The 27,596-nt window shown below is 34.0% G+C and overlaps 4 protein-coding genes across 6 annotated transcripts; 2 read left to right on the plus strand and 2 right to left on the minus strand.

The window, feature by feature from the left end:
- The first annotated feature begins 878 nt into the window (after positions 1-878).
- LOC110681940 (caldesmon-like) lies at positions 879-6,504 on the plus strand. Of its 2 annotated transcripts, none has more exons than XM_021858121.1 (6): positions 879-1,324; positions 1,671-1,803; positions 2,925-3,527; positions 3,687-4,173; positions 5,348-5,438; positions 6,110-6,504. In XM_021858121.1, exons 1-6 carry the CDS (start codon positions 1,295-1,297, stop codon positions 6,311-6,313), a joined length of 1,548 nt encoding a protein of 515 aa, XP_021713813.1. In that variant the 5' UTR covers positions 879-1,294; the 3' UTR covers positions 6,314-6,504. The 2 variants fall into 2 exon arrangements, with proteins under 2 accessions (XP_021713813.1, XP_021713814.1); XM_021858122.1 differs by having other exon boundaries at positions 883-1,324; positions 5,357-5,438.
- A 1,048-nt stretch (positions 6,505-7,552) lies between these two features.
- LOC110681941 (protein TOM THREE HOMOLOG 1) lies at positions 7,553-14,142 on the plus strand. The gene is made up of 11 exons (XM_021858123.1): positions 7,553-8,217; positions 8,518-8,608; positions 8,725-8,777; positions 8,879-8,971; positions 9,078-9,149; positions 10,623-10,695; positions 10,790-10,835; positions 12,484-12,547; positions 12,674-12,727; positions 13,274-13,351; positions 13,510-14,142. Exons 1-11 carry the CDS (start codon positions 8,062-8,064, stop codon positions 13,600-13,602), a joined length of 873 nt encoding a protein of 290 aa, XP_021713815.1. The 5' UTR covers positions 7,553-8,061; the 3' UTR covers positions 13,603-14,142.
- Positions 14,143-14,970: 828 nt separating this feature from the next.
- On the minus strand, positions 14,971-21,666 carry LOC110681945 (transmembrane protein 56-like). Its single transcript, XM_021858129.1, has 9 exons — positions 21,353-21,666; positions 20,135-20,270; positions 19,966-20,054; positions 19,737-19,875; positions 16,771-16,845; positions 16,443-16,564; positions 16,276-16,351; positions 15,959-16,018; positions 14,971-15,499 (listed from the first exon to the last, which is right to left on the minus strand). Exons 2-9 carry the CDS (start codon positions 20,246-20,248, stop codon positions 15,368-15,370), a joined length of 807 nt encoding a protein of 268 aa, XP_021713821.1. The 5' UTR covers positions 20,249-20,270; positions 21,353-21,666; the 3' UTR covers positions 14,971-15,367.
- Positions 21,667-22,919: 1,253 nt separating this feature from the next.
- On the minus strand, positions 22,920-27,385 carry LOC110681944 (gamma aminobutyrate transaminase 3, chloroplastic-like). Of its 2 annotated transcripts, none has more exons than XM_021858128.1 (19): positions 27,173-27,385; positions 26,718-26,838; positions 26,553-26,637; positions 26,383-26,455; positions 26,145-26,242; positions 25,797-25,889; positions 25,615-25,688; positions 25,487-25,525; positions 25,316-25,404; positions 25,148-25,224; positions 24,981-25,055; positions 24,739-24,786; positions 24,500-24,583; positions 24,318-24,405; positions 24,152-24,230; positions 23,961-24,051; positions 23,762-23,840; positions 23,445-23,560; positions 22,920-23,350 (listed from the first exon to the last, which is right to left on the minus strand). In XM_021858128.1, the coding sequence occupies exons 2-19, from the start codon at positions 26,816-26,818 to the stop codon at positions 23,270-23,272; spliced, it is 1,470 nt and encodes a 489-aa protein (XP_021713820.1). In that variant the 5' UTR covers positions 26,819-26,838; positions 27,173-27,385; the 3' UTR covers positions 22,920-23,269. The 2 variants fall into 2 exon arrangements, with proteins under 2 accessions (XP_021713820.1, XP_021713819.1); XM_021858127.1 differs by having other exon boundaries at positions 27,132-27,383.
- Between the last annotated feature and the right edge of the window lie 211 nt (positions 27,386-27,596).

Consider the following 27,596-nt stretch of genomic DNA (forward strand, 5'->3'; position numbering starts at 1 on the left):
AATGTTTGAAATCAACATCATTTATTCTTTTTTGACTAGTTCGCAAAGAATATATATATTTTTTTTCCCATTGGAGTTCCAGTAAATATTTAAATAATGTATCAAATGGTAAACTTCTTGATGAGAGAAAAAAACGGGCAACATCATATTATTAATCACATACAATCACAAAATATCAATATCCGCCAAGGCCGAGACGCCTTGATGAAAAGAGTCCAAATAGAGTTGTTCAACTCCATTACACGGTTCAAGCTTGGCACTAAGTTGAGTGATTGCATTCCCGTTTATTTGTCAATTGTTATATGACAATCTTGTATGATGCCATGATGGTGTATTGGTGTATGTATGTACTTGAAGCTTATCTACAAGAATGATATAAACTGTGGTATTTATGGTGGTAAACAATAATATTGCATTTAAGTTATTTGAAATTAAAGATGATCAATATGACTGAACTACTAATTGCTTTAAAGAAATTGATTCAAGTCTAAATCAAACATCAATCATAGTTTTCCCTAATATCTTTTGTCGATTTTTAAAAATATATCCTGAGTTAACCCCACTCAAATCCGTCCCACGATCAACTACACTTTGTGACCAAAAGTATACACATAAAATAGTTCAAGATTAGACATTCAGAGTCCTCTTGAAGCCAATCCAATAACCAAGCACCAAAAGAGACAAGGAAAAAAAAAGCCCCTTTTAATAAAAAATTATGTTCATCATCTTTCCATGCCCCATGTGCATTGCTTTTATTAATCATCCAAAATCAAGATGGGGTCTTATTACTAGGACATTGTCCCCATTTCCTTATCAATAATCCAATATTTTTTTTTAACAATCAATAATCCATTATCTTTACTTCATTTGTGGGTATTAAAATAGGATTTTAACACTTAATTACAAACCAAAAACGGCTAATAGATCGGAATCCAAAGTCCACAAATTTCATAATTATTCAAATCAAATCCAAATTCCATAAAATTAAAGTACACGAAATTAATTTTAATTTAATTAAATTAAAGTTAAAGCAATGACAAAATTAAATTATTAATTTTTTATTAGTCTACAGTGTACTCAAAACAGTGTAGACAAACAGGGCTCACACTAGAAGACAGAGAAAAGGGTCTGCTAAATCTGAGCTCCATTTTTTTGCTGATAATTTGTCCGTTACACACGCCATTTTCATTCATGGAAGCAAAAGCTACATTTCTTCTTTGACTGAGGAGAGAGAAAATTCCTCTTATGGAAGATTGAAAGTGAAAAAAATTTCATCTTTGAAACTTCTTTTCTAATGGAGTACGAAAGGATTGAAAGACCTCAGGTTAGCTAAGTTCCCCCTTTTTATTTTCTGCAAAATCCCAATTTTTTGCTGGATTACTAGTTTTCTTTTCTGGGGTTTTAAGTTTGATTTGTAATTTTGAATTTTCTGGGTTTTTCTGCACTATTCCATGGTTAAATTGACTTTTTATAATACAATATTAAATTTATGGGTTTTTTGTTTTGCTTTTGATTATGAGTTTTCTGGGGTTTTCTACAAATTTCCTATTTATGGTTGGATTAATTTTTTATTTTCTTTTTAATTTATTGGTATTTGGATTAATTTTTTATTTTCTTTTTAATTTATTGGTATTTAGTTTGATTTTTGAAATTGAGTTTTCTGGGTATAGAAAGGAGGAGGGTTGTCACCAGCTAAACTGAGGAGCATGTTACTGGGAGTAGAGAAGAAGAGGAGGGAGCTTCTTGGAGAAGTGGATTCATCTTGTTCTTTAAGATCTCAGCATTCTGGTGTAGATGATCCAGGTATAATTGCTACACTGTCTGATTTTCTTAGTCTTTAAGGGTTTTGATGTCGTAATCCCCAAGGCGGGATTTGATCCTAGGTCTTGGTACTACGGCTAAGACTTTAATCAACTAAGCTAGTTGACGTCTACTTTGCTTTCACTGTGTTGTTTTTGTACAAAATCAAGTTGGGAAATTAAGTTTTTGTGATATGAATAGTTTTTTATTTATTGGATAATGTATAATTTTATAATTTTATTGACATGTTATGATTTGGATTTTATGTGTGTTATCTAATGTATAACTATTTTTTTGAATTATTGTTGAATGATACTATGTATTTAGAAATGTAAAGGTGCAATTATTAATATAAAGGTCATAAACTCGTATGCGTGATCATTTTATATATTTATAAAAGATTAATGAACAAAATCAGAGAAAGAACTAAAAGAGATTCCTGAAGTTTCTATAAAGGGGGCGGGTAGTTTGGATGCAGTCAAAGGCAAATTTTTTTACTTTTGTGTTAAAGCCATAAAGGTTTTGTGCAGCTAGTTTTAAAGCTAATGAATCGCCTTTACCTGTTTATGCAATGAGCTCATCAATAAAGCCTTTAAGGTTCATATAAAGTTGATCAATTCCATTTACTAATTAGTGGGATTGTTTCATTACATACTGTGCTTAGGATAGTATTTAACTAAATTTCTTGCCTTGCTGGGTAATATACTACTATATGGTTCTTTTTCTCTCTTTATTCTCCACTAGGAGGCAGCCGTCTTGATCAGTTTAGTATGAAACCATCCCTAGGGACAATGGGAGCCTGTTCATCACACCACACTACACTCAACTGAAAAAAAAAACCCATTTAAATCACCCCTAAAGACTATGGGAGCTTGTTCATCAAATTTTACATTCAATGACAATATCAGAGTTCATGTAATTACCGTGAGGTTGTATGATGAATTATTAGTACAGGTAGAATTGATGTTTGTCATATCTTTAGTTCATGCTGACACCAATGCTACAATAATTTGTTGCAAAAAGGTGCATCTTGACACAGTTAGAGTTTTAATACTCTATAGTCTATGATGTCATAGATTAGTACTTGGGATGGTATAAGTTCATATTCTAACAAATATGTTTAGGTACTGATTATTCTGAAAGTTACAAGGATGTGGACGTTGTGCGTGAATTTGTTGAATGCTCGACCTCAACAACTGGGGATTCAGAAATGATTCCAGATCGTAAGTTGAAAGATCAAAATTTTGTCAGCTCAAGAATTGGGTTGAATGAAGAGTTTGAGGAAGACTATGAAAACGGGCATGACAACTTGGGTGTGGTGTCATCAGCTTTCGAGTTTCAGAAGACAGAACGTGGGCAACCAAGAGTGCCAGCTGCACCATTCTCAAAGCCACCACCATCGAAATGGGATGATGCACAGAAGTGGATAGCAAGCCCTACTTCAAACAGACCAAAGACTGGTCAGTCACATGGTGTGCAAGGGGCTAGGAAGACTAACATTTTCGGCCATGGAGGTAGAAAAACTGCTACGAAAGTAGTTCATGAAGTTCCAGATGAAAAATTAGTTGCTTTTGAAGAGCCTGATATGAAGAGGATGGATTCAAATCTAGCTAAGAAAGCAAATGCCACCCAAAAATTGGTGAACTGGGGGTCAGAACCATACTCACATGCTGATCTACATGGAAAAGCAGCAGATATGATTGAAAATTCTATCGGCGATCCTGAAAGTAAGAGTTTACTAAAGGCTTCAATATTTTGTTTCTCCTTTATCTATATAATTGTCAAGCTCAGTTTTACTAGTTTTACAACTTTACTTTGTAACTATATTATGGCTTACCATCAACGGCACTTGTATAAATGAACACATTGCTCTCTTTTTTTTGTAGTCCATCTCAGTCAACATGATTCATCTATATCAATACAAACATCAACAGCCATGATTCCGCAATCATTTGCCAGATCTGTTTCCATGAGGGATATGGGTACAGAGATGACTCCAATAGCAAGCCAGGAACCTTCTAGAACTGGAACTCCTGTTAAGGTAAAATCACCGATGCACAGTCCTACTTCTTCAAGGTCATCAACGCCTAAAAGAGCTAATCTTTCAGCAGCACAGACAAGTATGATAAATGGCAGTTTAAACCAGCAGAGAAAGGAACTTTCTGAGAAGGAGATGCAGATGAAAACTAGAAAAGAAATAATGGAACTTGGCATGCAGCTTGGTAAGGTGAATATAGCTGCATGGGCTGGTAAAGATGATGAAGAAACATCATCTTCAGCTAACACAATGGCTGGAGGACAAGCGTCCAAGAGTGTTGTTGAGGCAAGAGCGGAAGCCTGGGAGGAGGCTGAGAAAGCAAAGTACACAGCAAGGTACTGTATTCTCTTATCTTTGCGTTCATATATTGTGAAACCATCCAAATTTTTCTTGCAATGTTGTGTGGCTTTGAAGGTTTATTTTGGGACCTGGGTAGTTATTAATGCATCCAGATTTATTAGTGGTTTATGTGGTATATAGCCTTCTCTGCTAAATTGATAAGTGATCTTCCCCCACTACTGTATTCCATTGTAGTGGGTAACGTAATTGCTGAATACTGTTCTCCTTTAGTTAGGATCATCCCACTCAAGTGCAGTGGGATGGTTCAGATTCTGCCCTTGCTTCTGAGTTTAATATTCCACCAAAAGTATCTAACTGGTATTTGTAGAAGAAAAAGGGAAGACTGCACTTCATCTTTAAATGTTTGGCTTTTTTTGCAAGTAGCCAATCTAGCCATCTAGAAATTAGAAAATCATGATAATCTAAGGTAATATATCCACTGTATGCCTCTCAGTGTGCTGTGGAAACACAAAAGAAGTCAAGGGTAGGTGACATAGGTCTCCACTTGCCCGGTTTATATTCCTTCTGAAAGAAATGTATATTAGGGAAGCTCAATGTAATATGACTATCCAAAGAACCCAGCAAGAGGTCTCACCAAAGTCCAAAGCTGGTGTCTGGAGTGGGAGAATGTGTGCTAGAAAAATTGTTTACTGGGGAAGTCAATGGAAAAAATAGATTCAATGTGAAGATATTAGATATTCATGCTAACTTCTCGTACTTTGTAACATCTGACCTTGGGAACTTCTGTTGTCTTGAATGCATGCGGCTCTGAACTTCTGTTGTCTTGAACTTCTGAAAAAAAGATTCAATGTGAATCTCTCTCTCTGATGGTCGTGTATGCTGAATACCAATTAGGCTACGACCAACTTCCCTCCAAAAAAGTATCGTGGGTAGTTGGAGTACATGTTTAGGGATCTTTGGTTTCACCATGGTGAATCTGTCTCTTTGAGCTTGTAATACGGAGAGCCTAGCCACCTAGGGCTAGTAACTAGCAAGACATCACCGAATGAAGCAAGACCAGTAGAGACCTTTTTTGGCCTGGCTTCCATTGGTTTACACTTGAAAAGCAAATAAACTTACTCCAACTCTACAGAACCAAATTTGATTATTTATTATATATCTTAAAAACCTTTCTGAGTGTTATCTGGACAAAAAGTAACGTAGTTATAGATTATTCAGGTTTGAACGTGAAGAAATGAAGATCCAAGCATGGGAAAATCATCAAAAAGCTAAAACTGAGGCTGAGATGAGGAAAAACGAGGTACTTCTAAGATTTAACTGTTATTATATTTTACAAATTGTTTATTGTTTGCTTTATTCATTATGGAGTAAACAATTTTTGTCTGCATTGAATCGTAAGCTTTCCCTGGACCAGTTAGCTGTGATTTGTATCTGTCATCCCATATCTTGGTACTCCATTGAATTACCAATTTAAAGTCCTCATGGATGGTGCGTGTATAAGGAGTTAGAAACAATTTTATTTGTTAAAATTTGCTACGAGAAAGAAAAAAAAATCACATAAAGGTATTTTTTGGTTTAAAAAATAAAATAACTAATTGCTCAAAATTACAAGCATTGGACTAAAGCAGTAGTTTCCCTCCTGGTATCTTGGTTCAGGAGACTCTTCTGTTGTAAATCCAGGTTTTACGAGGGCAGCATGGTATAACCTTTACAACGTTAGAAGCTAATCATTTCGCCCCATATATATGTTATGTATACGGAGTGATACATTGCGATTCCCAAAAATTATCTTCCTGTATTGACTGTAAATTTAATTTATTTCTCTCGGAACAGAGTACTCCATTTGTTACCATCGTAGAAATTTATACTATGTGCTTAAGTATTTTGATTGTTTATAATGTACGAGATTAGTTGAGGTCCTGCCAATCTGCCATACTCGTCTTAATTTCATCACCAAAATTAACTGTTCAGGTTGAGGTGGAAAGAATGAAAGCCAAAGCACAAGATAAGTTCATGAACAAGCTTGCTACTGCAAGGCACAAGGCTGAAGAAAAGCGGGCAGCTGCTGAAATGAAGATGAATAAGCAAGCAACAAAGGCTGAGCAGCAGGCCGAGTATATCAGACAGACTGGCCGAATACCTTCCAAATTTTCGTCCTGGAGCTGCTGTTGTTAATGTTCTGTGCTTGCCATTCTCTTCTATTCCTTGATCATTTTTTTGTAACTATCTCTATTTTGATTGGGGTTTCTCTCCACTTGAAATTAGGTATTAGGTGGAGCCTTACTCAGCAGCTGAAATTGTAATCAATTTTCTCTGTTATACAAGAACATGAACTATTTCAGGCAAATTAGGCCTATTCTGATGAATTCGGCTCAAACAATTGTGAAATGGAGGGAAATCACAGGAAGAAATCCTCATACCAAATCAACTTATACACCGATACACATTGTGCTTAACCTTTTGCATTTTTGCTTCAAAAAAAAAAAAAAAAAACCTTTTGCATTTTAAACAGCTGTCGAATTAGATTTCTTGCTCTCCCCCCAAAAAAACCGCGATTAGGAAAGATAACTGGCAGTACCTCTTCAAGAAGTTGCCGGACGAAAATGCAGTATTGGAGTGGACAACAACCCATAAACCTGTTTGTAATATTGTTTGTGGCTCTATAAAACCAAGTTTATTGCACCACAAGTTTATTTCACCAAATTAGTAGTTTAGTTAGTTGACAACTGTATGACCATCACAATCATGACAGTATTTAGAGCACAGGAAAAGCTATACATGTATGATGAGAAAGCGAAGTCCAATATGTTCAAGGAGATCAATAAACAAAGCCACAAAAAATAGTATAAATAAGTATTTCAAGAATTAAGATAAAAATAATATATAACAAATTATTATTATTACTACGGAGTATTATTTATATATGTATCAAATAAACCACCTATCACGATTCATTTATGTGCCAAATCACACGATGCTTACCACCTATTATAAGTAACTTAAGGTTTATGCAACATTATTTATCTCTTTTCTTGCTTAAATCAATGTATGTACAAATGTACAATTACATAAGTCAATAAAAATACTCCATCCATCAACAAATAATATTTATATTAGAGTTAGACATGTATGATTTTAGTAAGATATATTCGTATTAGATTTTTCGGCAATGAAATAAGCGGAAATAAAAAACATGGAAAGTAATATTAACTGGATTAAACTAGCTAGGAGTTGTAAATTACATAAAATATCAAACAATAGAAGATAAAGAAAGTGAAAATTTTATGCGATCATTTTGGTTGAGTATGTTATATACCGTGTATCGAAAATTAGAATAAATGTCCTGTTAGGTTCACAATTACATTCTTTCACACCATACATCATTACTTAGAATAAATTAAGTAGCACTTTTTAAGAAATTCAAACTAAGTTTACAGTGTAAAAAGAAAGAAAAACGTGGTTTTTTCATGGAGTATTTAATGTATTTATCATCCCTAACTTCAACTAATACGTGCATTATTTCGTCAAAAATCCAGCTCTCTTCCACCAGGGAAAAAAATAATAAAATAAAGAAATAATTAAAACACGAATATAATAAAAAAAATCATAATAATACAAAAATCAATTTTTATTTAAAAAAATAAAATAAAAATAAGACGAACACAAAACAAAAACACAAGCCAAAACCAAACAACATTCTTTTTCTCTAATTCACGAAATTTCCTTTCTCCTGGCTTTTTTCTTTGCAGAAAATCAATAATAAAATTACCATCATCAAAAATCAGAAAAAAATTTCTTGCCCAAATCTTTAATTCCCGGTATTTTTGCCGTAAAAAAGAAGAATTAATTTTTTGGGGCAAAAAGTTGAAAAGGGTAGAATCAATTTATAGCTGAAATTCGAAGTTTTTAGTTTTGGGATTTTCATGGCGGAAACGCTGGACCCTTCGCTGGCGGTGACAGCGTTTCTTATGAAAGACGCTTCTAATTGGTGGAATGATATCAATGCTTCTCTTCTTTGGCAAGATCGAATTTTTCATATCTTATCTTTTTTATATGGGATTGTTTCCATTGTTGCCCTGGTAATTTTTTTTAGTACCCTGAAATTTCTAGGTTTTTATGGTATTAATTTGTTTGATTTCTTGCTTTTTTGGTGAAAATAATTGATGGGTTTTGCTGGGTTTAATCTAATTTGAATTGAATTTTGGAAAATAGACCATATGATCTGATTTGGTATTTATTATGTATTGTAATTAATAAAATTAGAATATGAAAGTGTAATGTTGATTCAGAGATGAAGGTAGATGAATTTAGGTGTTCTATGGAATTTTTTGCTTTCAAGGGTCATTGATTTTGTGGGACATATTGTGTGGGTGATGTAGGTACAATTGATTAGAATACAATTGAGAGTTCCTGAGTACGGATGGACCACTCAGAAGGTCTTTCATTTTCTGAATTTCCTGGTTAATGGAGGTATGTTGAATTGATGATTTTCGCGGTAGTAGCACTATTTGGTTGATGATTTTTTTAATTTTGGTGACATTCTTAAGTGGATAGTTATTAATTATTGTATGTTGATGTTTGTGCAGTTAGATGTGTAGTTTTTGTGTTTCGCCGTGATGTGCAGCGCTTGCAGCCTGAGGTTAGGCATCATTTGATTTTCATTGGTTGCATTGTTGTTCTTTGCTTGTGTTGTGTTGGTCTGAGATTATCTTATGGTACTTCTTATGTTATGCAATTCAGCTTGTCCAGCATATCTTGCTTGATTTGCCGAGTCTTGCATTCTTCACTACCTATGTACTGCTGGTCTTGTTTTGGGCAGAGATATACTATCAGGTTTGAGTTGATATTTAGTTTTTCACCTTTTTTTTTTTTTTTTTTCCTACTTGATTATTGTGTTATTTATACATGCTTTTCCTTAACTGATGATTGTCTTTGGTAGGCGCGTGCTGTATCTACTGATGGCCTCAGGCCTAGTTTCTTTACAATTAATGCAGTGGTCTATACCATTCAGGTGAATATTCTTCTACATAGGAGGACTGTTTTAAAATTAATGTAGCATCCTTTTAATCTATACCTCTTACTTTATTTTTAGGAAGGGAAGCAGGGTGGTTTTGGGGTTGTAAGATTGTTGAGGCAGTTTATTTGACCAATACAAGATGTTGTGTTGTATTGCAGCCCAAATTAGTTGCTGTTTATATTTTAGTTTAAAAAGTTGATATTATAGTTGAATCTATCATGGCATTCCTCTTAAAGTAAAATGATGTGGACCCATGACATGGTTGATTGATTTCCTGATAAAGTTAGCTGTACCCAAGCCTTTCTTTTAATGCTTTAGACATATTAAACTTTGATGTTGCAACTTATGGATGATTGTATGACAGATTGTAATTGGTGTAATCAAGATCTTTTATTTAATACTCAATCCTTCGAACTTTTGACCTTGGCATTTCTGCAGTCTTTTAGTTTTTGTTTTTTGGGAATTACACCCCTGATTTAGTATGAAACTTGCTGAGGCTTTGAGCAGTTCCACATCCACCTGTATAACCTTTATTAGTCAACACTATTGGAGAGTTTTTAAGAAGACACACAGCACCAAGCAACAAAGAAATTGGGTATGAAACTTGATGAAACTTGCAGGATGCTCACATGAGGCATCCTTAGATAGTTAGACCTAATGATTTCTGTTCTTTCTCCAAATTGCTTTTTAGCTCTGCACTTAAGTGATAAGGTAGCATCATAGGAATTGTTCTCTTTTGTGCCACAATAAGGCACAAATGTTAGATTGAGGGGGGTAACATTGCTGCGTTCTGTTCTTTCTCCGATTTGCTTTTTAGTTCTCTAATTTAGTGATAAGGTAGCATCATCGGAATTGCTCTCTTTTAAGGCACCAAATGTTAGATTGAGGTGGGTAACATTGCTCATTGATGGAAGCATAGAATAAAGAAAGAAAGCTCGATTTAGGAAATTAGAAAGGGTTCTTGAATTTTATATTTGGTTTTATAGTCAATTTTATTGGATATTTTGGGAGAGCTCGTATATTTAGATTTACATTATCAAGATATTTACATGCCTCATGTGCATTTGCATTGAATTTTATGCAAGGGATTCCTGTACGAGAAAAAGCTGTTTTGACCGTTTGTAGACATGGCTGTATCTGATCCATAGATTTTCATAGTGTAATGTCATTTAATCTTGCTTCTAATAGAGCTGGGTCTGTGAATCTTTTTCAATTGATATTCATTTGTATCTTTTCAAGTTTGTATGCTACTAATTCTTTTGCACCTTTTTTTTAAATTAATTTTTTTTATTTTTTTTATTTTTATACATTTTTTATTTTATTGTTCTGCCACCTTTTTGTTCTTGTTCAAGTTTCATCAATTACATTGACATGCAGCATCCTATTACTGTAGTAGTGACAGTGAGATTTTTCTGCTGGATAATTGACAGTGATTCTGTTACTAAATATTCCCTTTGACTATTCCAGATCGCTTTGTGGTTGATCTTGTGGTGGAAACCAATCCCTCTTCTTGTAGTTTTGTCAAAGATGTTTTTCGCAGGTATGTCTCCAATTAGTTTACTACTTACAAGCTGTTAGGCTTATTACACAACGTTTAAATTATCTGACCGCTCGTATGTGCATGTTATTGGCAGGCGTGTCTTTGTTTGCAGCTCTTGGTTTTCTTCTTTATGGAGGAAGGTAATTAATTGCAACTTCATTCATTGAATTTGTAAAAATTATGAAGAAGAGTTCATGTGTTTGCTCCCAGTTAATGGAGATTGTACTGGAGGAAATTGGCTTTTCTGTGGAACCTTGGACAAAAGGTTGACATGTGTCCTGTTTCCAATTTCTCCAAATAAGCTGTTATGAATTTATGATGTGAGCTATGATCTATGCCAGGCCAGTCAGCTTCTAAGCTTTTGACACCATGTACAAAATCGGCATGCAATTACCAACATTTTAAAACGGATTTATGGTTTCCCTTTGTTGGTAGCAATAGTGTCTTTAATACAACTGTAGAAGCTCTAATGGACCGTCTCTATTGGCTGAGCATGATACTTGGTAGGTTTTTCAAGGCTTGGGCCTTTTGTTAGACTGCAGGCCTGCCAATATCGAGCTCAGCCTATATTTGGTGGTTGATCGAGAAAAGAAGGTTTTTAAAGACTGAGAAATTGATAGTAGCTCCAGCTGAGAAACTGAATAGCTCAAGCTCATTGCTGTAAACCATGCTTTTACCACTTCCACCTTGAGCGTTGATGCTTGCTCTTGGATTGATTGAGCTGAATTATCGCTTAGCACCACGGTTAGAAATAGAGTTTCGATTTCATCTATGAGAAAGATGATTTGGCTGTTTTTGAATCACAATGAAGAACGCTCTTGTCCTTATCCTTCTCATTTGAGAGAAGGCGCTAATTATGTTGGAAATGTGGTAGGAAACCTGATTGATACTTCCTCTGTTCCAAAATATTGGAACATGTAATAGCCTAGCCTTAGGAGGGGTAATTTGGGAAGTCTAGCATTATTGTGTTAGTAGTCCTTAGTGTTAGTGTAAATAGAGAGAGAAGGGAAAGGAAAAGATAGGCAGAAATTGTTAGGGAAACCTAGAGATAGTTATAGCCTCAAGCTCATTGATAGCCTCAAGCTATTTTGAGAGTGATAGCCTAAAGCTATTAACCCTATCATTTTGTAACCATACCACCATTATCAATCAATATTAAAGCTTCTTTCTTTATTAGTTCTTCATATTTAATCAATTTTAAAAAAAAAAAAAAAAAAAAAAAAAAAACAGATTATATAGTTCACCCAAAGAATTAAACTTTTTCTCTTTATTTTCCTGTTATTTGCGTGGTGTAAGTTAGCAGTAAGCTCAGTCCATTACACTACACTTCCCTTCTAAGGAAGTTTCAAATTTATTGCAACGTTATATTATTTGGTAATTGCGCTGGTCTCTCTCTCACTCTCTCATCACATGGCCTCCAACTCTTGGTGATGTAGTTTTCTATTGGGTTTTTCATTATGGCGCATCCCTGTGTGTAGTGAAAGAGTCTAGTTCGCACTTCTGCACCTGGTGATGGAGCTCCACAAGGCTTGTGGTGTCTCATCTCAGCAGTAGTATATGTAAATATTTGATTATGCAATATGCTTTCTTCTTGTAGCTATATTCATGTTTCTCACAGTATATCTCCGTTGCTTTAACCCTTTAGGTGGAGTGATTGTTTCTATTTTAAAGTGTTTGTAGATCAAATATTTTTTTTAATCCTGAACATACAAAGAAGATTCTTGTTATAATTTTAGCTTTGTTTATCATTATTTGTATACCTCCATTGTTGATGGTCTTTATGGGCAGGCTTTTCTTGATGTTGCAACGGTTCCCTGTAGAATCAAAAGGACGACGTAAAAAGCTTCAGGAGGTGCATTCCTCTCTCTGTCTTAACCCTCTTCTCCCGATGGGTTTATGTTCACAGATCTTTTTTTAAATTATTTTTTGAAATTTGGCATTCCTTGTGATTAATAATGTTGCTGTGCACCTTTTGCAGGTTGGCTATGTAACCACAATATGTTTTACATGTTTCCTCGTAAGATGTGTTATGGTAAGTGTTGTGTTGTCTTTAAGGCTTTATAGCTTCACTCCTTAATTTTTGCTTATATGCATCTAGGATTTTAAAGTTGCCAATGTTCTTGACTTTCTCAATGAAGCTTTGAATTTTGACAAAATAATACTCCGTAGCAATCTGCTGCTCTAATATGAATGTTAGGCAAACAGAACATAAATGTTGTTTGGATGCAATTGAAAAAGGTGGAGTGCTCAGTGTCTTTTAGGACTGATACATGTTTTTTCTGTACTTATTAGAAAACAGTTAATCATAATTTTGTGAATGGTATGCACTTGTTGGAGGTGGCAATCTGAAATTCTCGTATTTGGTCTTTGTTACTCACTGACTAATATTTGTTTCATCTGACTGATATGAAAGGCTGTAAAATCAGCTTTCTTGCCTTTCCAGAAACAACTTTACAAATCTAATCAACAAGGAAACACTTTTCAAAAAAAAAAAAAAAAAAAAAAACCTAATCTGTGTGTTTAGAGAAGTATTTAAAGGGTCTTCTTTATTGAGTTTAACTCCTATTCTGTGTTGCAGATGTGCTTCAATGCTTTTGATAAAGCCGCTGATCTTGACGTTTTAGATCATCCAGTTCTCAATTTCATGTACTATCTGGTGAGTTTAATCCTTTTCTATTTTTACATTACTTTTTGCTAATGAATAGAAGGGAAAATAATGGCTTGGGGGTATTATAATACATTCTACCAAAAGAAAAATGCCTTGGGGGTATTATAATACATTCTAAATTTTCTTATTTTTCTTTTTCATTTCAGTTGGTGGAAATTCTACCCTCTTCTCTGGTTCTCTTTATATTGAGGAAGCTCCCTCCAAAGCGTGGAATCACCCAATATCATTCAATTCGCTGAGGGTAAATAAAGGAAATAGAAATGAATAAGTAAACCTCAAGTGATGTACTGGGATTGATTGTTACCCTTATAGTCTTATCCCCGAAATGAAGTGCAGGATGGCAAAAGTGAACTGTCCAAGAAGAGTTCTTCCTGTGTGTGAATTGTCTTTGCTCAATGCTTGTAGATTGTTCCACTAATCGTCTGATTATTATGTGAAATCATGAGAGTATATGATTTGATGGATCATGTTCATCTGATTACCTCAACTTATGTGTTACTTGTCAAAATTAATTCTGCCAAATTTGATGACAAACAGATTCTGTGTTGACAAAGAAATGAAAACTGGAGGAGAAAACATATATTTTGGTTTTCTTCCTTCGTGTTCGGAGGACTTTTCTGTTTTTGTGTTGAATTACATGATTTTAGCTATGTATATGGATAGAAGTTTTGAATGTAAAGCTGTCATAATTTGGCAGCAGAGCTTGAGAAAACAGTGACATGAGAACAAAGATCGAAGTATTGAAAATTTGGGTTCTTTAATTGAAGTTTTCTTTTCTTTTTTTTAACTGTGATTGAAACAGGCAGAGAACAATGTTTATAAGATAGTTTCTCTCTAAGTAGTAAGTAAGTACATACCTGGAAAGTGGTGGTGTTGATCGAGCCAGCTGTGGCCGGAGCAGCGTCTGAATCAATACCCTGATACAGATAACAGAGAGTAATGCAATGGGGATCAAACTCAAAATTATTTCTATTCTTCTTGAACTTGGGTTTACAGTTTGACTCGTAGATATGGAATGGTAGTTCAAAACTTCAAATAGTTAGATGATTTTTTTTTAATTTATTTAATTTTAGGATCTAATAGTATGATGTTGTACCTACCCTGGTAATACTAAAAAGTTGACATTTCTCAATTACGGAATATAAAAACCAACTAGTACTTGATCTAGTGGTAGAGAATGTGTTTTATGATCATAAGGTTGTGGGTTTATTCTTGTTAGGACTAACTTGGGTGGAGCATTTGCCATATAAAAGTAAATTAGTGTTAAGATTTTTAAATAGATTTTAAATAGATTTTTAGGATAAGATTGTTAGTAAATTACCCCCTTGTTTTATGAAATAATATGCGTCAAAATGATGACACAAATTAGTCCATGTTTCTCTTAATGATATCTTTGGCAAAAATTTATTTGTGGCAAGGTAAAGATTACTCCGTATGCAAAGTTCCAAATTTTGGTTGTCATTTGGGATAATATTGGTTCAAATGACTTCAAACCAATTTTATAGCCATATAATTGCATGCCATCAAGAAAGTTAGCAAAATATGTCATAAACTCAAAATAAACCATGTCTGATCATTTGGATATCAGACCATTTTAAGATCATCAGTTATTTGGATTAGGCTACCTGTAGGAAGTACCGGTTTATGCTTTCAGAACCACAAGGACTTCGTTTCACAAGATGAACCAAGCTTCTACATATGAGGATGTCTATACATATATACATCCAATGTTGATATACAAGTGTTAAAGATGTATCAGAAGAAATTCTGTTTGAATACACAATTTTTTTTTCTTATCGTGTAACTCATACAAAATACCACTGCATATTCACCGATCCTGTTTCATTTGTGCACCAGTTTATGAATGTCTTCTATCACATACCCAGCCTGCTAGAGATTTTGCTTCAGTATGATATCAGTCAGCTTCATTTTGATTTACCTTCTATACCATTTACAAAGAGTATGCACAGAGTTGCAGAGTAACAAATGCAATTTTGACCTATATTAATCCTTCTTAGCAGTCAATGTCTTAATCATTCCTTTCGTAATCTTTGCAAACCACATCAGATTCAAGCCTCCAATCACACACGGGACACCTAGAGTAAGTAAATATGCAAAGCGTGGCAGCTGCTTGATCTGAAAAACAAGTAAAGAAGACATTAAACGACAGAATGATGTAACAAAATTACAAAAGTATCGTTAACTAAAGTCAATTGGTCTGATATACACTATCTATAGCCTGTATGATATATGTAACTCCGAAACTACTTTAGGCTTTATTCATGGTTGCATGCGTATAATTGTATGCAATCAAAACTGCCATTCCTCATTTGAGGACACTACCCAACAAAATCAATTAGCTTTAAAAATCTCTAAGATAAATTTGCCTTGTCAGAAGAGAATATTAAGTAAAATCCAACCTTAGTGCCACAATCTCATCTAACATGAACCAGCTGTGTGTTATTTGTATCTAACAATTCAAATTAATTTTTGAAAATCTTCCTACGTTTGGTACATGGATAATTATTAAGACAGGATAAGCATGGCATCAGAAAAACATAAGAGTATGAATTTACAAGAGAATCACTACTTTACCTGATCATAATGCGAATAGATGTGAAAGTACACGTACATAAACAAAAGAACCCTAGCAACCTGCAACAGAGTAAAGAAAAAATTTCAGGAAGCAGTTTTGACAAGCTACACACAAATGTCACCAACTTAGTTTACATATCTAACCCATAACATGATCCCAGTTTAGTTCAGTTTCTACTTTCTAGACAATACAAAACTATATATGTTGACAGTGTAGTGAAAATGGTGAACAAGAACAACTGAAAATGATTAAATTTCAATAAAGGTCAAGTATTTGTTGAAAATGGTGAACAAGAACAACTGTACTCAGTACTCACCAGCCAAGTCAAGAATATACCCACTCCATTAACAACATAAGCTTTGGATTTTTTCATCCCAGCTGCATCGAGATACCTTCAGCAACAAAAGCTTCACATCATATACAAGGGAATGGCAAAACAGATTTTTCCTGATTAACACGATTACAAAATGATAAAAGAGTTACCATCTCATGTTGATCCCTGGTGTTGTTATCTCAGAAAGAAGAACCATATATGTATAGAATTGCCCTGTACTATTCAACATAGCATATGCTAGTGCTCCCGTTGACAAAACGTGATGAAGCACCTGTAAAGATGAACTATATGGGTAAAAATATGTCTTTTTCTCTTTAAATTTTAGGAAAAAAAATAACATGATACCAACAACATTTGGTCCTCCATGCTCAAGTATTTGTTGCTTTCTTTAAGCTTAGCAGCTTAAACTAATAAGCTAGCTTAAATTCCATTGATACATCAATATAAGGTGAAACATAAAGTTAAGGTATTACTTACATATTCCATTCCACCTAAAGCAGGATAAAACCAAAATATCATGGCAATATCAGAAAGGAAGTATCCAACTGAAACCTGTCAATGTAGACAAGACACAGCATAAATTTGAAATTCTACCACAGTATGACAAGAACAGAATATAATCAAGTTGACGCATTATATTGATAAAACTGAGAAAAAAAAAATCCTCCCATGAGCATATATATTCACATATAGTGATCCCCATTTCCACGCCATCACAAGTCAGAAATGACAAGCACATATGAAGTAGTAAATAATTTCTGACCAGGTGATAGGTCAAAGAAGACAATTACACAGTGTCCAAATACTATCCACAAAAAACTTTCAAAATCTACACCATATGAATAGTTCTTGCCTCATAAATGCATAGTATCAATGTGTCAACATCACAAAGAACGCTGAAGTCAACTTAACTCTCATTTTTCTCTACAATGCTTCTAAACGGTACTAGTAATTAGTATATAAGTACAGAATTTGGTTCTGAAATCCTTAAGGGCTATAGTCTCAATCAATAGAGTCCACAGTTCAATCATCACCTCCACACTAATTCATCATATACTAGAAGGGCCTACTAAATACTACTAATTCTTTCCAGCAGCCATCCCTTTAACTCAACTAATGGACTAAATTGATGAGCTTAAGGTATGCTATTGGATCTCATATACACACCCTTAACTTCTGGAAGCTGCTATCTGCTAGCTTCATCACACTTCAGGTATGATAACCCTCAGGAGCACTGTGGAAACTAGCACTGCTGACAAACGAGTCTATGCTCATTAACAGAATAACAGCACTTAATAGCTGAAAGGAGGCTATGTAATCTTGACATATAAGATTTACCAAAATAATACATGTACGCTCATGCTTATTAGACCTAATACAATCTTCTTAGAGTTAAAACTAGTGCAAACTTCAGGATCTAATTTAATAGGGGAGAATGACCAGAAAATTAAGATGATTCCTACACAAATTATACTGCTCAAATAAACATATTTGATTCCCGTATATAGCAAATAATGACAGTACCAACAAATGCTATGGGAAATTCCATGTCCTGAAGCATCCTATAACCTCAATGTAGCATTTAAAAATAAATAAAAAATAAATAACCCTCAGCTGAACCTTATTGACAACTCTGAATATCATAAATTTGACTTTAAGCCTTCAACCACATAATTTAGAGTTTTCACTTTTCAGAATTTTGCAATGTGAATGCACCAGTTTTGCCTTAAGATAATCTATCACCACTCTGGCACTTTTTCGTCAATGAACAGTAAACATGTATGCACAACAGATCTACAAAGCAATAATTCAAGAATAAACAGTGAGAAACTATCCTCATTTGATTGAGGCTCAATTTCCCATTCTCTAGCTATCATGAAAAAACAAAATCCCAAATTCTCTTCAGGAACAATTTATTGCTTATTATATAGATCCATAACTTGCCAATTCACATCAAATGGATGTCTTTAGAGTCAAACAGGTAAGCACCTGTGAATAAGTATAAGCACATGCCCCATTTGCAATTGGTTTGAGTTACTTCCAGCCCAAATTAAGTAGACCACTACAGTCAAAAACCATTTACATTAAAATTCAATATTTTTAAAACCCTGAAGGGTTCATGAGAATCATTCTCTATAAAAAGCTAACAATCTCAAATTATGAAAGAGCTTCAATTCCAAACCGGTCCTACATTGTGATATTGTTACTATCGAGATAATGACTAACACATGAGAAGACGGATTGAATCCCAAAATTATTACTTTGGAAAGTGACTGGAGAGGCATTCAACTGAAAGAATAAAAAACAGCTCGACTATATTAAAGACTGTTGTGCTTTCCAAAGCATCATACACAGAACCTAAGGTGCATAGATGGTCAAATTCCAACTGCTCAGGAAAGCCATGCAAGGAAAATAGAATCCTGAACCCCCTAACCAGAATAAGTTTGCAGCTAATGATCTAATTATGCAATACTAAATCAATCACCCAGTTGTTCCAATAGCATTGCATGAGTTATAAGCTCTCATGTAACATTGCTTAAGCCATAGCAAGAAACCAAAGTAAAGATAACCAAACAAAGAGGCTCGACATAAGCCATAGCAAGAACCAAGACATCATTAATTTTAAAGGTCCTTCAAGGCTCATTTTAACTCAGATATGTTCCGCTCACCTAGGCCAAATTAAAGTAAAGAGGATTCTGCTGCAAAGGTGAAATGAAAAAGAAGGATAATCAAGAGGTTTGGTGAAGGCTACAGTATTGCCTTACCTATCTGCACAGTCTCAGGGTCTGGTTTGAAAAATTTACAAGATTATAATTGTTTCAGAAATGTATTAACAGTGGACTGGAAATTTGGTATTCATTCTATTCATCACCACCACCACCACTCCCCCCCCCCCCCAAAAAAAAAAACAAAAAAGAAAAGAAAAAAAAGGAGTTTTATAGTTTGTACTCTTTGTAGATAGATCAATTTCCAGCTCTCATTTCTAGATTCCAAACAACACTTATTAGGAATTCTTCCCTACTAGACATAAAGCTACGTGCAGATCATATACCGCTTCTCTTCAAGCTAAACTCTCCTCAGTGACATATGACACGAATTCTAGAAAGACCACTATCAAAACTAAATCAATTTAAAAAGTTGATTTTTGCAGCATCCATATAGCAGACACAGTGTGTAGGCAGAAATCAACACTTTACTCAATGCAGACCAAATAATTTCTAGAAACCTAGATATTTATCAAAAGGCATATCAGTGAATGGCTGATTACCCAGCCGTCACCTGGCCCCAACAGAACTATCAATGAAAGGACATGGGAAAAATAATCAAGCTGTGAAGAGATAAAGCATATAATTCAATCCAGAGTTTCCAAGAAAATGGAAAAGAAAAGCAAGACCACCAAAGAGTTTGATAGGTGTAGAAACTACAAAGATTGGGAACAATACCCCTAAAACAAATGTTGACAGCGTTGAACTTCGAAATAGGATGGACCCCCGTTGTAGGTCATCAGAGTAAAGATCAGACCAAAATGCCAAATAAATCGACACAGCTGTAACAAAGATTGCGTGCAGAGTTGATATAGCCCTGCAAATATTCAAAATTCAAGTAAATAAAATGGAAGCTATGGAGAGAACTGCTTAACATTAATCAACAATAAAGCATTTGGAAAGTTACCTATTGTCCCATTCAATTTGTTTAATCTTTGGAAGGGTAGAGTAGTGCTTGAAGCAGATACCATTGATTAAGTGAGACAAATCATACACCTATTAGAAGATGGTCAGTTCAACAAATTGAACAGAAAAAGGAGACACTGAACTCTTTAAAAGGGGGAAAGAAGACATACCAGTTTGCAGGCGAAGATACCACATAATACAGAAGTAAATGGAACCCATGGATATTCAAACTGATACTCTTTTGAAAGCTGAGTGACCCAGTTCTGGTAGTCTGTTATCGTCATAGCAATATGGAACTTCCAAGAACTTTGTCATGGGATCAACAAGGATCATGTATTAGTGTTTGTGACCTTGTACATAGATTAAAAAAGTACAAAAGAGCTACCATTTCCAAAATCAAATTCCACATATTCTACATATGATTCACTAACAACAGTTTGCTGAAAGAATGGGATTGGGTTACAAGTCTTAAAACACTATCATACTATGTATTCATTATTCAATACAAAATCTCGTTTAACACATAATTCTTGGCATAGAATTAAAACCCCGCTAAGACACTGTAATGTCTAGTCAAAAAATGACCATTTACAAAATCTAATTCCTCATATCCTACATGTGATTCCTGTAACAGCAATAATTCGCTGAAAGAAAGATGCAGGTCGTTCAATAATCATTGAATCAACTCGTTGGACACATAACTCTTGACATAGGGTAAAACCCCCCTAAAAGAAACTGTAAAATCTACAGTAGTCACAAAATGACAATTTCCAAAAACTAATTCCTTACACGATTCCACTAACAACAACATTTTGCCAAAATCATAGAATCAGTTGGTATGACATGTAATTATTCCTGACATAATTAGTAAATTATCTTTCATTTGATACAGCTCTTGCTAAAATCATCAATAATTCCTTTTTTTTTTTTTTTTTTTTTTTTTTTTGAATCAATCATCAAAAATTCCTTAATAGAAAGAATCTTGAACAAAATTTCAGGTTTAACAAATCAAACAACACAAATTATAATACATCACATAATTCGGCGAAAAAATGCAAGCAATACTAATCAAAACGAACAATATAATCAAAATGCTAACAATTTATATGCAAAATTCAGCATCAAATAAATTATTCAAGAATGTTGTTCATAAAGTACATTGCCATAATCAACAGTAATCATGCTAACAAATTAACAATAACAACAAACATCATTCCAAAAATAAATTAAAAATAAAAATAAAAATCCAAGAACACATGAATGTCGTTTTCCAGAAAAAAGCAACCAATAAATAAACAAAATCATCACAATCATCACCTTATTTTACGTTCAGAAAAATAACAACAGAAAATTTGCAGAAAATCAAAGCAAAGATTAAAGATGATTACCAGAATTAGAGAGAGAATTAGCGAACTTCCTCGAAGATTCTAGAATGTAAAATTTGCGACAGGAGAGAGAAATTAAAGGGTTGATGAAAGAAGAAGAAGAAGAATCTATGTATTTATACAAGTATGAAAAATGAGAGAAAGATTATGTGAAAAATTAAAGAATCTAGAAAAAATTAGAAGATGAAAATATTGAAAAATGAATTAATATTTATGAATATGAATTTATTTAATGATGATTATATGAAATTGTGTACGGAAGGTGACATGAGTAATTATTGCTGTGAATTTATGAGAACTTGACCTTATTATTCATATTCATATCTTTCTTAAGAAAGAGGACAAAAGGTAGACCAACTGTATACTATATATATCGTCTGGGTTTGTTGTCAAGATATTGACTCGAGATTTTGAGTATCGCATGTGAATAGTGTAAAAATTACAGAGTACATTTGTTGCGGTTAATAGAAAATGGAGAAAGTCGTTTGTGTTAAGTTAGTTTGTCATTTGAAAATGAGATTTAAGTTGAAATTGAATGAATAGAAATTGGGTTGCTAAAAAGTTAAGTAATTGTATATACTTCATCTTTTTTAAAAATTATTATGTAGTCTCTGTTATCTTTTACCAGCACATAGCCAACATGTTACTTTGATAAATATGATCTTGAAATTTCTTGACACTATTGATAATGTGTTTAGAATTTGAAATATTGACCATAAATTCTAATTGTAACATACTACATAGTCACGAAAGATTGTGTTTGATTTGTTTCAACATATTTTTTTCAAAACCTAACTTTTTATTTGTAATATAATAAATTAGATAAACCTAGAATTAAAGATTACATTAATTTGAGAAATAACAAGTGTAAAGTATTGAGAAATCCGTCTAATGGCATACAAGTTGGAAATTTAATAGGCTCATACTCTTTGTGCCTCTCTTAATTGAATTATAGGTTTCTAAGTTTGTTGTTCTTGACATCAATCACATGTAAAATGTGTGTGACTGAAAAAACAAAAAAGAGCTAGAATGTAATGTAGGGCTGTAGATGGTGTTAGAAAAGAATGAATAAGCTGACTAAATATTTAAGAAAAACTTAAACGAGTACTACATAATTAATATCTTTCAATAATTTATTGTGAAGCTCTCATTGTCACTTTTATTGCTTCATTTACTCGTTCACTAACCAAGCAAGATTTAATTAGGGATTACTTTATAGCGTGGATTATGAGGATAAATAATACGTGCCAATGAATAAGCCAACATATATAGTTTATAGAAATTATACGGAGTACAAGTATATAAGATTAAGATTTATCAAATGACTATATAACCTCAAAAAATTATTGTAAAAGGAGTAGAACAATTTTCCAAGATATCATCCAATTTTTTGAGAAAGGTTGGAGGAACATGTCTCAATGCAACTTAAGAAAAGCATATAATATGTAGGCATTTATATTCTCAATGTTGAGTTTAAGCAAAGCAAATGATTTTATTTTAGTAATCACTATACACATTCTCCACACATGTATGCATGTGCATTTTACATATTCATGGAGTAACATTTAGCTTTTGGGTTAATAGTCTTAATACCAAACTAATTAGTTCCTCTATTTAGAATTTATTTTCTCGTTGTTCTTATCTCTCAACATTAAAGATATAATAGGATTTTACAAAGAGACCCTGATCTTCAATCCTTCAGTAAAGTTACTAATGTACTACGCTATACATAAAAAAAATTGCAATTATTTCAAATAATGGATTTTATGCAACTATTAACTCTAGACGAGACCAGTAAAAAAGGATAATTAAAGGGGAAATGATGCTTTTATATATTGTTGTTACAATAATGATTACAAGGCCAATTCTAGGCCACCTTCAATTCTTCTGAGTTGAAACTTGAAAGTAGTTCATTTTTAATCAATTAGACTGCTTCTGAGCTTTGAGTTCCTTCACTCTATCCTCAGTATCCTTAAGTGCTTTTCCAAATGTGCTAATTAACTGATGCAAAATTGTATCAGAAAATGTTAACACCTGCTAAAAATCAGTATGGTACAGAAGTTTAACAACTCTTTTAGTTAACTGAAATTTTTACCTCATCAATTTCTTCCTCAGAGATGATTAGTGGAGGGCATAGCATAACATTATCAACGGCCTCACGAACTATCATACCGTATTTCTGACATTGTGTCGCGAAATATGTACCTATTCCTGCACATCAATGATGACAAGGAGGTCCAGGACTGAGAGATGGCTAAAACAGAATAGAGTAAGCATGATGATAACGTAACATAAATCAGTCGCGCTCCAAGAACAGATTGGAGTAAACCTGATAACAATTTTACTGAAATCAACTGATAGATAAGGCTATAACAGAAACAGATGACAGGAAACAGGAAACAGGAAACTTGCCCCATTCAGAAGGAAATGGATTGTTTGGTGACTTATTGTCAGTGAATTCAACTGCAAGAATTAAGCCAGTTCCTCTTATCTGTAGCACAAAATTACTCAAAACATTATTAAGTGCAAGCTAGCAGAGCGCAACAGCACACTCTATCACGTACACTAAACTGAAAAAGACGCGGAAAAGACCACTAGAACACTAACATACCTCCCCAATGATAGGACTGTCAGCAAAAATTCTCATTCCGTCCTGAAATTTTGGTGCAAGGTTTCTTACTCGCTCAACAATATTTCTTTCCCTAGAAAAATAAGACAACATCAACTTCTACCAATAGTTAATAATCCTTAATCACACAGTAAACAGTTCATGAACTCCTAAAACATTAATGATAATCATACTTGTACAACTTCAATGATTCAAGTGCAACAGCACATGAGACCGGGTGCCCAGAATACGTAAATCCATGGAAAAAGGAACCTGAAGTAAATACATAATTAATTCCCTTAATCACTTACAAGTTACAATAAAGCACTAAAGTACTATTTTACTGTAATAGATCCACACCAAGTTTGTTGCTTTCAGAATAGATAACTTCTGAGATTTCAGGGCTTATAAGAATGGCTCCAATAGGAATGTAAGCTGAAGATAGAGCCTGTAAAAGCAGTGGAGATAAATAACTAAGGACTTACAGCTAGCACTATCTATTATGAGACCGAGATTTTGAAGATTGAGCAGCATGTCCATACCTTGGCCATGGAAACCATGTCTGGTTTAAGGTTGTATTTATCAGAACCAAACATTTCTCCAAGTCTTCCGAATGCACAGATAACCTGCACAAGACAACATATATAGTAAGCGAGGATAATAAGCCCTTATACGAATAAGATATGAAAGTAAAGAAGCAACAGCACAATAGTTAATTCTTCATCCCTTCAAACTAGTCCAAATATGTAATTAAAAGAGAACATATACAAGTACAACATACCTCATCCACAATAAAGAGGATGTCATATTTCTTCAGTACTGCTTGAACCTGTATACATGGCATACAAGCGGTTTTACTAGTTCAGTATACAGTAAGTAATGGTGCATCAAACTCTTGATTTTTAAGGGAGTAAACATTGCAGTAGAAACTTTGCAAATAATAACCAGTTAACAGATCCTGTAACATAAACTCAGGACGCAACACTGGCATATTGAAACAGGTAATTAGCAGTTCTAACAAACCTTGTCAAAGTATGTTGCTGGGGGAGGTATTACACCGCCTGCTCCAATGACAGGCTCAGCAATAAATGCAGCAATCTGAAACAGAAAAACACTTTACATCAATGGACAAATTTTTATAGAAGACTTAAACCTAAAGATCAAAATACTAATCCATAGCATTTCAATACCGTCTCTGGTCCTTCTTTGAGGATAAGATTTTCTAGATTATCTGCCAATCTGGTTGCAAACTCCTCCTCCGTTTCACCTAGTACAGAAGAAGTGTATCATGTAAGTCCAAGAAGGAACAGAACAATCAAAGCGAAGATTGATCACTGAACTGAAAAATCAATAGCAACCTGGAAGATGATACCGCCAATAATGAGGACAATCAGTGTGCAAAGTAAAAGGAGCTGGCAAATCAAATTGCTGATGCATTGGAGGAAGCCTATTAAAAAAAATATGAGAGAATTAGTTTCGATAATGAGCACGAAGAAGTTGAGTTATCCACTATGCAACCTTATCTTTACCCTGATAAGCTAGCAGCTACAAGAGTAGTACCATGGTATCTGTCAAATGTAAGGAATGAAAGGGTAAAGTTCATCAATTCCTTTAAAATGAAAATTAGATATTACACAAGATAAGATGGAAAAATAACGAATTCATTCGAGCAATAATTTTTTTCTTCTTAGGTCTTCCAAGGGCATTGTTGTAGTACCAAACCAGCTTCACCTGCACACAAACAAATTCCCTAACCCTCGTGTCAAGATAACACTCATAAACAAAATAACGCGTATGTTAGCACAAAACTTCACAGAGAACTTACTAGTTACTACTTACCTGAGTATCATTAGCTTCTGATCCACTATTTACAAAAAAGGCTTTTGCCATTTTTCGTGCTGTAAAAGTCTGTAAAAGCTCCTCAGCAAGATCCTGCAGAATTGACCAAATGATTACTATAAACAATTCCTCGAATTGGATGCAGGATGTCAAGAGCACAGAACAAATACCAGGCTTGCTTTCCTAATTTATTAGACCTTGACAAGAACATCAAACAACCTAATATTGAAACTCCAAATCTACAGTCTATGAAAGAGCTCAAGATCAAACTATTAATCATAACATGCTGAGTAAGAACTCAAAAGGTAACATGTTCTGAATGTGAAGGACTCTGTATGCAGCACTTACTAAAGACACTTTGGTAGTTTTATTCCAGAAAGAATGATAGAACGGCAATTTATTCAACTGCGCAGTCGCAGCAGCAACAAGTCGAGCTTCATTTCCTCCTGCAAGTTTCAGTCCAGGCATCAGACATAGTTGCAGCACAACCAACAAAATAGAACTATATATTCGAGGTAACAACAAAATCAGCATAAATGAATGATACTGAGGTATATATCTTCATCATATTAAGATCAATCAGTACCTAAGGCATTGCACCACAGGCCTGCAAGAGAATCAAGATACTTATTGCCATCGATATCATACACGTAGCAACCCTGCAGGAAGAAAATAAGTGTATTAGCACAACAATATAACTTTCAGTCTCTTGAAACTATGATACAGTTAATAGAAGTATGATGAACAAGGATCTACCTCAGACTTATCTATCACCAATGGACCTAATTCGGTTGTTTGCCACCCAGATGTGAAAGGTGCCAACATACCATGCCCTTTGAAGCTAAAACCACAAATAGAGACAGAACTTATGTCAGAGATGTGATCATCTGAATTATGATTAGAAATGAATTACATTTGTACCATTTCTTGCTTTCTGTAGTTGAGTCTACTGATGCATTACTTGCACTAGCATATCTGGTCAGTTTTGAGGCCCTGGGGGCAGAAATGGCAGCATGTTTCATTGTTTCTGATTTGAACTCGACTGCAGAATCGAAAATGCAGCAAACATTTGTCAGGAGTACATAAGGTACACAAAATGAGCAACTAGCCTAAATAATCCAGTCAATTGTAAAAATCAATTTTATCAAATGAAGCTAACATATATATGTCTGTTTTTTTTTTTTTTTTTTTTTTTTTTGACAGAAACAGATATATAATGTTACATGCTATCAAATGAAATAATGTTAACAATGATCATGCAAGTAAACTAAACATTAAGCAAGCATTGCTAATGGACTAATAAGACTCTAAATTTGGCAGGAAGGACTCAAAGACCTAGATTGCCTTAGAGATTGATTGAATGAAATGTTTCATATTCGCGGTATAATCTTCAAAAGAGAGATGATATATATATGTATAGTGTTTTGAATAAGGGAAATTTCAAGAATTATCCTCAAAAGACAGTGAGATATTATGTTGAAGTATTAATGAACATGATACATTTGATTCTAATTAGTACAAATTTATAAAGCAATTAATGATTGAGTTAGGCAGTAAATGTTGAATTTTGTTGAAGTGTTCAAGTAAATGACAGCTTAGTTTTCTAAGAAAATCTGAATTCATGATTGTCTACTCGTACTAAGGAATTTACTATGCATCATGCATGAACTACTAAAGAGAGCCACATAAAGGCAGACGATACAGTGTGCAATGTGAATACAATGACTTTAATTAATCCCGTCTTGACTTGACTGTCACAGTTTTGAGAGAAGACGCACCTAATTCCCATCATGTAATCAA

The sequence above is a fragment of the Chenopodium quinoa genome, unplaced genomic scaffold (genome assembly GCF_001683475.1).
Source record: "Chenopodium quinoa cultivar QQ74 unplaced genomic scaffold, ASM168347v1, whole genome shotgun sequence".
NCBI lineage: Eukaryota > Viridiplantae > Streptophyta > Magnoliopsida > Caryophyllales > Amaranthaceae > Chenopodium > Chenopodium quinoa.